At 44.1% G+C, this 11889-nt stretch overlaps 1 protein-coding gene across 1 annotated transcript in view; it reads left to right on the top strand.

The window, feature by feature from the left end:
• The first annotated feature begins 6362 nt into the window (after positions 1–6362).
• Positions 6363–11889, top strand: part of KCTD20 (potassium channel tetramerization domain containing 20) — a 20893-nt gene continuing 15366 nt past the window's right edge. Inside the window, exon 1 of the mRNA XM_035900142.1 lies at positions 6363–7240. Coding sequence (XP_035756035.1) covers positions 7095–7240 — 146 coding nt within the window. The 5' untranslated portion in view covers positions 6363–7094. The remainder of the gene's footprint in view (positions 7241–11889) is intronic.

Here is an 11889-nt window from a genome sequence, read left to right as displayed (position 1 = left end):
TGCGCGCGGCGCCGGGGGGGGGGGGGCTGCCCTTCCTCTGTGGCGTTAGGGAGGTGGGAATGGGGCCTTGTTTGTGTGCACTGAGGGAGAGCCGTCTGTGGGGCTGGGGGGGCCTCCCCCTGCCCCCTCTTTATTTGGAGAAGAGGCCTTTGGGGCCTTCCTTGTGCTTTTGTTTGTGTTTAGGGGTCTTCGGGGCCTCTCCTACACTGTTGTCTGTGTTTGTTATCCCTTGGGGTAGTGCTGCATCCCTGCATCTTTGCCGCGCTACCCCTCTCCCCTGTACTGTGGGGGCGGCCTGGGGGCCTGAACTGTGCCCAGTACCCTTTAGTGGAGCTGCTACTTGTGGCCACCACCCCCGGAGCACGGAGCGGGGTGCTGGTTGGTCACACTGCCCTCCTACGCATGTTCTGGAGTTGTCTGCCGATGTGTTATTCTTTTTAAGCATGTTTTCAGGCTTGAGGCTAGCTTCCCTTTCCTCCCTGCTTTCTGGATCCACTGTGCTTCGAAAGGGAGCAGGAGGTTCTAAGGGTTTTTTCCCCTAAATGGGTGCAGTAGGTGGGACCTCAGCCTGCCCTTGCTCATAGGCACCTTTTTGTGTTGTGACTTTCCCCGTCTCTGATCCTCTCTGTACTGCCTTCTCAGTGACCTCAGGCTTTTCAGGGAAGGGGTAATAATAATGCTAACAGTCTTCGGCATAAACCTGGGAGGCTGAGAACATACGTCTGTAGGGAGAGTGTTTTGAATTACTTTGTCAGCGTTGCTGCAAACCCAAATCTTGTTGTAGCAGTAGGTTATGGCTTTAAGGCAGAAAATTCACCTGTGCTCCCTGTGCCTGCCTTATCCTCACCACAAAGTCATGATCCGTCCTGCTGGCATTAGCAGCAATTGCAAACTGTTAATCGGATGGAGGCTATGTCTGGGGAATGAACAGAAAGGCACAGCTCTCCCTTCTGAGGTGTGTCCTTGTTAATCCCAGTGCCCGGACTCATGAGACTGGACTGCTGACAGCCACCTGCATTCGAGGGTTATAAATACATCTGCCTCAGTTTATAGAAGCATTTTCAGTGAGGTAAGCATTGAAACAGTGAATTACTGGGCTCAAAACCTGAGGGTTAGTCTATAAGCAAAGCTTCATGTAGAGTTGTTAGTTACTATTCTTCAGACTCAATTTACACATGCCTTTATTATAGCGGAGCAGTTTGATTGAGGGGAACAGTCAGTTTCTACTAAAATAAATTGACTGTACCATTTACAACTTGTATGTATTTATGTCACTAAAAAAATGCTCAAAGCAGCCTGTACAGCAGTTGCTTATACCAGTTCAATTGTCTTTATTTTCTATAATAACATCCACATTAGAGGGCCTTCTGTGCTCTGATCTTCTGGTTGAAATGGAGCAGTTTATGTAGACTAATCCTAAGTGAAATCTGTGCAGAAGACTGGGTCCAGACCTATTTCAGCTCATCTTAAAGTAGTTAAGAACAGATTGGAAGTAAGTTATGCTTTCAAGGAAATAGGTGTGTGTTTCAAGATAGACTTATTTGCAGCACGTGAAATGCTTTCTGATCTCTTTCAGTACTGCCTGTTGCTGCTAGAGTTGAAGGGGATGAGTTTTCTGTTTGATCTGGGTTTAAAAGGAGTGATCTTTCTGGTAGGAGTTCATCAGGTAATTTTATTTTTTGGAAGCTTTGTGTTTTGTAGTTACTCCGTATAAAGTTAAGTGGACTTCAGTCAAGCTGCAGGTGTCTACCTGAAAGAAGATGTAGTCAGAAGGACTAAACTGGTTATTTAGATACTCCTCAACAGTGATGAGAAACAAGTTTTAGCAAAGACATTTGAGCTGTTTGATGTAGATTGCATGTACCTACAGGCAGAGAAAGTGATTGGGTTTTTTGGGGTTTTGTTGGGGTTAGTTTTTTTGTCCTGGAAAGGTTTTGTGATTGTTCTTTGAGTGGAAGGTAAGACAGTAATTCCAGAACCTCAAGAATAGGAAGCCTCATCGCTGGTCATAATTGTGCTAACAGAAATGTATCATCTAGGATCCACGTGAATGTGGCCAGGTTTGTCGGATGTGTCCAGTATAAAATTACTCAATGTTACGCTTTATTCTTCTGTGCTCCAGAGGTAGCGTTATCTGAGCTACACACAGCACTAATCTTTGTTTCCTTCCCTAAAGTATTTTTAACCATCAGAATGGAGAAACCCTCTTACTTTAGCTGATTTGATCATAAATCTGCTCTTAGTCTTTTTGAGATGCCTTCGTATCTTGGAATGTTCAGTCTTGCATTCTCCAGATCTGAGAGGTTTCATAACTATCCCCTCTGAGTTTTCTGTTCAGGGTATTGTAACATTTTTTTGTGTGGCGATTCAGTCTGTACAGGTCATGAGAAGTAAGAGTCATGTCTGGGTTTATTAATTGATGCTTTCAGCATTTGGGGCATGCTAGGATATGTTTGTCATTCGACCTAATCTTGAACTCATTGCATGTGCCTGTGACAGGCAGCCAAGCGTTTAGTTCACAGTATAGCAGCGTAGTCAAAGGGAACAGAGTACAATATTGTTTAAAAGTAATGCTATTAACTCCACTTTAAATACCTGAAAGCCCATAAGTAGAAAGTTTGGGTGTAGAGAAAGGTAAGTAATACTTTACCCTTTGTAATGAATTTGCTGTAAGACTTGAGTGCTGTATAGCAATTAACACCACCTTTGTCCCCTTTTGCCAAAAGCTGTGATCATAAAGGAATATTGGCCAAGCAGTGGGTAGTAGTGGTACTGTATAAATAATTGCATCGCAAAGTTACAGTGCTGTTATGAAAGTCACTGCATGAGGACGAGCCAACTCAGCAGCCAAATAACTTGTGAAAGAAGACTTGCAGAGCTACCTGAAATAGCACGTACCTGTGCGGTCTCTCAGAGTTACGTGTTCTTGCCAAAGCTGCTGTCAGAAACTCTTCTTCCTACTAGAAAGTAAATTCCTGTTTAATAAATTCAAAGCGAGCCTCCCTAAAACTTCAGCTTGGGAATGGACTCTGGGACTGCTGCGTTCTGTTTAGAGATCCCAGATGAGTGTGTGGATAATGAGCTCTTTCTTTACAGAAAAAATGCTGAACTGGTGCCTGCTGATAAAGGCTGCTTCAGCTGTCTAAAGGATCTCTTGATTTTTAAATGAACTGCTTAATAGAAAGTAAATTTAGCTAGAGAATCAGTTCATTACTGGCTAATTTAACCCATATCCAGAGAAGCAGCATAATAAATACTTTTCTGTGGGGAAATGTTAAGGGGCGGGGAGCCACCACCATTTTTTCTTTGATTTTATTAATAAATAGCATAACCAGAGCTAATGATGAGTTCAGAAATTACCAATTTGGTTAAATTAACATTTTCTGTTATAACAGGAGGCCAGAGTTGAGGAATGTGTCCTTTAGTCTCAGGTCTAGAAGCAGCACGGAGGCTTTTTTTTTTTATCAAGACCTTATTAGCCCGTACCCATGGAACTGGTGGCTGGGGTTCCTTTGCAGCAGACTGGTGACTGAACTAGGCTGGGTTGTAATGTAACAGAACCACAAAGGCAGAGCAAAGTGGGCTTTCACATGGGTGTGTTTCAGGAGTTTATTACAGGGAGATAATTACAGATGCTGTAAGTAACTGAAGTCCTGGGACTTGCCTTCCCTGTGTCTCATTTCATCAGCTTTCGTGGCCATTTCTCCTCCTGTCTCTTGTTCAAGTTCTAATTTGTGGGTGTGATGTGTCCTCTGACCTGAGCACAGACCGTATGCTGGCCTGTGTGGTTTTTGGCTCCGCTTGTCAGAGCACAAAAGAGGGGTAGGACTTTTGAAGGGCAGCTGTTTCGTGAGCACAGGCCTGAAACTGAGAAGCAAAATCAATGGCTGTTAGTCTTAGAGGAGGCATTGACCATGGGCTGTAGTCACTGAAGTTCAACATTCGGCAACAGAGTTGTTTTTTCCTTGGCTTTTTCTCTCAGAACAACCTCAAATGTGTTATGTGCAGCTGTTGAAAATTATGTTTATCCACTGATTACTCCTGAGTGGGGGAACATTCGGTCACTGCTTTGGTTTTGCTACTGAACAAACAAATATAGTAATACCCCTGTGAACTACAAATTGGAACACGTCATACGCATCCTACTGTCAGAGTGACTAGAGAACTAGTCAGCAGCTTACTCTGAGAAGAAAAAACTGCTTGGGATCCACTGCTGAAATAGCCAAAAGAAGCCAAAAAAAAAAAAAAAAAGAGGTAAGGGAAATTGAATAAAGACAGAGAAATGAGAGCACAGCTTGGTAGACAAATAATATGGATTAAAATGTATTAGTTGTACTTTCAGTGGCAAAAGTGTGTATTACAAGAACAGGGAAATGAACGCAACTACCAACAAGCTCTCATAAAATAGTGCTACGTCCCTGACCCGTGTGTTGGGATGTGGTAGTTTAGTCCATTGGATCAGAGAGTTTTCAGAAGGAAGGAAACAGAAGTAGCAGAACTCAACCTTGTGCCCGATGCTCATCACAGGGGAGCAGTGCGAGAACGTGTGAGTCCAGTGGCAGCCTGCTCTTGTGACAGCAATAAGAAATGGCATATAATAATTAGTGATTGCTGGTGCCAAATAACACTGCTGTGTGTAAAGTTTTGGCAACATGGCTTTGAAAAACAGATTAGGCAGGCAAAAATAGCGAGGCCATATTTATTAAAAGAAGGGTTTCCTCAATAAATAGAATTCTGGGTCTAGAAAGTGTAGCTGGATCTCCTGGAGCCCAGCCCCATGGCTCACTCTGTTGGGACAACAGCTGGTGACGTTTCCTGAAATTAATCTGTGAGTCTGCATGGTGCCGTGGGATGGCCTGTTAACTGTCTTGCTTAAGTACATACCCCAACTTTACCGATTTTCTCAGTTTAATAATCACTGGCATTATTTTTCTCGCAGTGGTATCTGTTTTATAACTTGCATGACTGCAGTTCTCACGCAGGGTGTTCTGATAACTTGGCGAAACTGAGGTGAAAGGTCCACAAAGGAGGTGAGTAGGGAAAAGGCAGGAAGAGAGAAGCTGTTCGCAGGCACTGCAACACCGTGGCTGCAGCAATAGAGAGTTTCTAGCAGGACTGGAAATGAGCTGGGTGGATTTCACAAGTCTCCTGGTTCATGTGCAGTTAATATCATCTGCTAGTTCAACATAACTGGAACAAATAGTGGAGAAAAACAGAATAAGGAAGCTTTAACCTATGTGGAAGCTAGCTAATTTCTTCTTCCTCTGGGTGAGTGGATTAAAAATCATGGCGTTGCATAATCTCTAGCCACAGAAGAGGTTACGTCTGCCTGGAATGTTATCTGCTGCAGCAGTTGGTAGTTATGAATGAGTTCCCTAATCCATTGACATAAATGTTCTGGCAGGCGCTTGCAGACCTCCTTGTAGCCTAATGCTTTTTGAGAAGACTGCCCTCTGTCAGGTGTTAGTGACGGATACAGGCTCAGGAGATGGAAGGTTACGATAGCAAAGGCCTTTTATACAAATACGGGCTTTAGAAAAAGACTTTGCTGCATGTGTTGGGAAAGGAGTCTTTGGAGGTTTCCAAAAAGTCTGCCTTAGTTCTTGTAACTTTGTTCAGGAGGCCAACTAAGGAATAGAAAAGAAATACAGATTATTTAAATTTCAGAAAGTGCTGATTTGCTGTTACAATTTGATTTATTAAATCTATGGAGTTTCTCTAATATATATGAGCACAATCTTTTTTCTTCTGCAGGCTGTTTTCTATAGCATCTACTTTGTTCTTTTTCCTTTCAGACAGACCAAGCTGCAAATATAAAAAATTGTGAGGTTACTCTGTAATCTTCAAATCAGATGATTCAGGTATACTTGTGAAAATGGCTTAGTTTTAATATAAAGCACCTCAAAACCTCAAGTTTTTGTTAATCTCCACAGTTTCTGTGAGATCCATTCTTGCAGCGTGTAAATTAGCTAATGTTTCAGTCATTGAGGACCAGACAGGTTTTAGCTTTTACCCTTAATGCTGCTTATCTCTGGGTTAAGCTGGACTGCACTGCAATTTAAAACCTTTTTTTCTGAGTATGATCGAAAGCCATCGATTCGGATGCTGCACTAATGGAGAAAAATATTGATGATGTACACTTCTTGGGCATGTGTGAGCAGCAGGTGGGAGAGAAGGCTTTCTCACTATCATTTCCCAGAATAGTCCCCTCTTTCAGATCCTGTAACGGGGCCCGAGCATGTGTCTGCCCAGCTCCACGCAGCAGCCTGTCCATTTTCAAATGTACGGGTGAGGCTGGGGTCAGACACGCTGTTCTGGTTGCTCCTGAGTGGTACTGAAACGTTGCTGTGACTCAGCCCTGCATCACTGCTCCCAGCCTGCGGGAGATGGTAGTCCCCTCGCCGGGCTGTAGGATGTGGCTCGCTCAGAAAGACCTAAATGTACGTATTTGAAAGTGAGGAAATGCATTTACGTGCAGCTTTGCCGTCAGACTTGAGGAGCAGTGATAAACAGCTGGGTTTGAGATGGTTAGCTTTGAATGTGCTGTGCAAGATACTGAAACCAGTCTAATTATGTCTGTTACCTAGTGTTGGATGAGCAAGGGGGAAACTGGATTTCTGTTTACTGGTGATCATAGAACTGTGGAGAGTTTAGTACATTAGGGCTGTGCTATATTTAAATGGTACCCTGTCTGTCAAATGTCCCTATTACAAAATGTTCTTTGCCAAGATCATGCCTCTCCTTTTAAAAGCTGGTTTTGAAACTCTCGATTGTTTACAGAAAATTGGTTAATATGCCCTGGCTGCGGTATCTGTATCTGTCTTCACTGTGCGCTGTTAAGTCATTCCAAGACCATTTTAAAGGTGTTGTGGACAACTATGGGAAATGCCATTTCACCACTTGTAGAGTGGAATTATTGCATTTCTGAAAGATTAAACCATATTAATGCAGAAGATAGACTCTTCTGCAGTCTCTCACCCTATGTGTTGCAGACACTTAGTGCTATCTTTAATTAGGAGGCTGGCACAGCTGAATTAAAAATAACAATTCAAAACAAAACTTCCTGTGAACTCAGGCCAGACAGATTCACAGCCATGAGACTTAAAAGCTTTGCTTATCCCCAGGGCAGCTGGAGCCCTGTTAATGACCATACCGGCATCCTCGTGCTGCCCCAGCGATGTCCCGCAGATGGAAGAGGCATTCACCCGCTGGTGTTGAGTGTGCCGAGACTTCTGGCCATGTGAGTTTTGGTCCAGGTTTGCCGCCAAGAGGGTCGCTTAGTGATGGTGGTTTCCTGTAAGCGTGTCGTGGTTTAACCCCAGCCAGCAGCTAAGCACCACATAGCTGCTTGCTCACTCTCTTCCTGCGTCCCCCCCCCAGTGGGATGGGCGAGAGAATTGGGGGGGGGAAGTAAAACCCGTGGGTTGAGATAAAGACAGTTTAACAGAACAGCAGAGGAAGAGAAAATAATAATGATGATAAAAGAATACACAAAACAAGTGATACACAATGCAATTGCTCACCACTCTCTGACCGATGCCCACCCCGGCCCCGAGCAGCGATTGCTGCTCCCCAGCCAGCCAGTTCCCCCCAGTTTCTATACTGGGCATGATGTCTTATGGTATGGAATAGCCTTGTGGCCAGCGTGTCCTGGCTGTGGCCCCTTCCCAGCTTCCTGTGCCCCTGGCAGGGCATGGGGAGCTGATAAGTCCCTGACTGGTGTAAGCCCTGCTCAGCAACAACTAAAACATCTGTGTGTTATCAACATTTTCTCATCCTAAATCCAAAACACAGCACTATGCCAGCTACTAGGAAGAAAATTAACTCTCTCCCAGCCGAAACCAGGACAAAGTGTCTTCTCTAGTTGATGGCCAGATTGAAAATAGCAAACTCATTTCATGCAGTCCTCGTTAGGAGCTCTAAAATGTCACGGTTTGGGTCACGTCTGATCGGGATTGAGTTGGAATCTTAGGGGTAGAGAGAGCTGCTTTGTACATTAATAGACCCTTTAATTAGCAGGCTTTTCAGTAAGACCTATCTTCTTGTTAAGGATTTATTAAAATCATGCATAAGCTCTACTGCTGGAATATGCTCATTTATTTGTGAATCTCTTGGATTATCCAGCAGAGGAGTTGAATATTCCTCACAAGTACAGACTTTGAAGACTGCTTCCTTGAGATAAATAATTTTTTAAAAATCCTGGCCTTTCTTTTGCTTGTTGTGCTTGAGATAAACACTCACAAAGCCAGCTGCAATTTTGACTAGAATATTGTGATGGGTTGCTTGCTTGTCAAATTAAAATTGAGCTGGAGTGGACTGTTCTGGAACACACTTCCATTTTAGAACTTTCCACTTGGACGAGCGACCTTATTCAGTGCCCAAACGGGCACCTTTCCTCTGCATGAACACCTCATTATGTGTGTTGAAATAGGCATAGTCTCTGCCTTTTCAATTTTGTATTTTTCTTAGTGGTATTTTCCCCTTTTTAAACTTCCACAAAATATGGCAACAGTTCCTGGCTAATTTTGCTGAAACATGACACTAGCCAAATATTTTTGTGAAAGACTTATTAGTCACATAAGAAAGAATGTAATGGAATATTCTTAGAAAGTGTTATGACTATGCTTGACATGTAAAATATTTATCCAGACATGTAAACAAAGCAAGAGGTGTCTTTCCAATGTCCCATTGTAAACCTTAGTTACTTTGAAATCTTGAGCAAGATGTTTTTCAGTTCTTGAAAATAAGGTATCAAGTTCTCTGCTGACATAAATTGACAGGGTGCTAATGGCTGGCTTTACCTAGCTGAAATTTTAGCCCCTGCTCTTGCCTCCCTAAAAATAAATCAAGATGTGTTTTCCTGAAGAGCTGCAGTTGTGCTAAATAAAACTCTTCTGTTTATTTTGGTTTCGGATTACTTAAATGTTACTTGCAGTTTACAAACATGGCTGCACACTAAAAACGTAGGCCTTATGTTTGGTTTGCTTCTTGTTATTGTCTGTATCTTAATGTGAATTAAACAACTCGCTTGATTCGGAGAACTCTGTGGTTTCTACAGACAATGCTGATAGTCTTGGCTTTGCTTGTGCCTCTGCTCCTAAGCAGTATCTCAGCCCTTCGGCTGGAGGGTGCAGCTGTAGCTTGGGTGGCTTTATCTGAACGGGCTCCCAGCGACTTGCCCTGCTGACTGCGGTGGTGAGATACGGCAACGCCTGGTGGGGATGCCAGGCCATTACCCTGGCAGGGATCCCAGGCCGGCCTGTCTCGTACCAAAGTCAGGTAAAGATCTCCTGCGCTGGGTTACGACGCTTGAGTTTTGCCAAGCCTGGTTCTGCTCCTCCACGCTGGACACAAACTGCTGCTGGAGCTTTGGTCAGTGCCAGGCCCAGAGCACCAGGGCCCTGTGCCGAGGGGTGGCCTTGCCGTGCTGTGCCCTCGTACAGCCTCCTTTGGGCCCTGAAATGGGGGTGTATTGGTAGAACAGAGCTTGTCTGGGTCCATCAGTAAGCACTGAGCTCCTCCCGACTGTAGTACAGATGCGCTATTTTTTCAAGACTGGAATATTTACTTTCAAATTTAATTCCATTTCATTAATCAGTAGGCAGCTTCCCTGGTTGTTGAGGGTTTGGGGGTTTTTTTATGCTGTATGCTCTGCTATTCTGAAATCTCTTTGGTGAATAGCTTACTGTAACTGCATCCAACTTTCAAAAATCTGCCATCTATTGTCAGTTTTTTAAGCTGCTGCCATGTAATTGGTTAAAAATGAATGGCAGTTGTAGCAGAGGAGCTGGGAGTGAGTGAGCAGTTACTTGTTGGGATCCCTTCCAGAGGAGGAAGGTGGAGTTTTAAGCTGCTCGCAGCCTTTCTAAAATAAGAGTCAAAGCAAATAAGTGCTTTTTGCTGTGAGTGAAACATCAGCTAACTTTTTGTAGGAAACTAAAAGCTCCGTAAGCGATGAGAGGAATTTTTAATCTGAATATCGGGTCCGGAGGAGGGCTACAAAAATGATCCGAGGGCTGGAGCACCTCTCTTATGAGGACAGGATGAGAGAGTTGGGGTTGTTCAGCCTGGAGAAGAGAAGGCTGCGGGGAGACCTGATTGCAGCCTTTCAGTACCTAAAGGGGGCCTATAGGAAAGGGGGGGAAGATCTTTTTAGTAGGGACAGCTGTGACAGGACAAGGGGTAATGGTTTTAAACTAAACCAGGGTAGGTTTAGACTAGATATAAGGAAGAAATTCTTTACAATGAGGGTGGTGAAACACTGGAACAGGTTGCCCAGAGAGGGGGTGGAGGCCCCATCCCTGGAAACATCCAAGGCCAGGTTGGATGGGGCTCTGAGCAACCTGATCTGGTTAGCAGTGTCCCTGCTCACTGCAGGGGGGGTTGGACTAGATGACCTCTAGGGGTCCCTTCCAACCCAAAACATTCTATGATTCTATGATATTCTCTCTACCGATATTCTGCTGTAAAATAATCCACTTGTATTAAAACTGTTGCGTATTTCAAAAGATGCTGGCTCTTAATACACCCGTCCTCGCCTCAGGAGGATCCACACCGGCCAGTTGCTATGCCAGAAGCAAGGAGGGTAGTTTATGGTGCTGCAGGGTGGGTGTTGGTGTTGGGACCCTGTATTGCAGGTCAAAATTGCAGGTGGTGGTGGCAACAGCTCAAAGTTTTGAGCTTCAGATGCTGCCTGCAGCCCCTGGCTTTCCTAAGGCCGCTGTGGTGAAGGAGGTGGGAGGGGGTTATGGTGTGTTCAGCCCCTCAGTTGTGAGCTGAAGAGTTGATTTGTAACCTGCCATCGTCTCCTTGCTGATTTGGGGGGGTGAATGCTCTTCTGCGTGCTTTGGAAATGCAATGAGCTGCCTTGCTCTCCAGCATCGGGTGCTCTGTGTGGGATTTTCGTGGTCCCAACTGATGGTAACCCACCTCGCCCTGGGTGGGACAGTGTGCCTTAGTGATTAGAGGCTGTTGCTCCTTCTTTACATCCCCCCGATCTCCTCAATAGGAGTTTTATTACACCTGAATCTGGATAGACTAGATAATTGGGCATTAAAGAATGAAAAGCTTGCCCCCAAACAAAAAGTAGTAAGTGCTTGCAATACCTTGTGTGTATGTACAGTACAAATATGAGTTACATAGTAAATTAAGGACAACTTGGTTTTATTATGTTGGATTGATTGGTTTGGTTTGAAGTAAGATACCTCTTAAGGCATCCTTCATTAATCAGGTGCTATGTTAATGATCAGACTTTAAAACTTGTCAGTACGCACACATGCTTTATCCCTGGCGTGAGTCGTGACAAAAATAGTCTCCTACTTTTTCAGGTTCTATTGCATGAAAAATTATATTTATGATATGTGCTGTATTTAATACTGTTGTTCTGTGCAATTGTGTTTGGAGCAGTCTCTGAGCAATCCAGCTATATCTTAGGGGAAGGCATTAAGAGCAACACAATCGATTGATTGAATATTTGAACTGAAAGAAGGTAACACTTCCAGGTGACCAAAATGTGTAATGCCTCTGCAATGCTGTGCATAGGCACCCAAGCTCTGAGGGAGGAAGGTGCTTATCGGGGCTCGTTAGCAATGCATCTTGGAGGGAATTAACATATCAGAATAACTTATTTATTCTCAGTTACTGTAAATTTGTTTGGGCCCAAGTCCAAGGGCTTCTGCTCTCAGGAATCTGTATGCACATGGTTGCATATGGATTCAGAAATTCTGATGTTAATTCCTTTCTGCCTTCGTAAGGGGTGTGTGGCAGATGAGTGGCAGGAGTGTATTTAACCATATGGCAGCAGGGGGTTAATAAACCTGTGCCTTTTCTACCGCACAATTCCTGCAGAAACAGGCTGAACCAGGCATCTGGGGAGCCAGATTTGGGGGG

Source organism: Egretta garzetta, unplaced genomic scaffold (genome assembly GCF_000687185.1).
Source record: "Egretta garzetta isolate BGI_Z169 unplaced genomic scaffold, ASM68718v1 scaffold688, whole genome shotgun sequence".
Taxonomy (NCBI): domain Eukaryota; kingdom Metazoa; phylum Chordata; class Aves; order Pelecaniformes; family Ardeidae; genus Egretta; species Egretta garzetta.
Note: the sequence above shows the minus strand (reverse complement) of the source record. Positions and strands in the feature narration are given on the sequence as shown.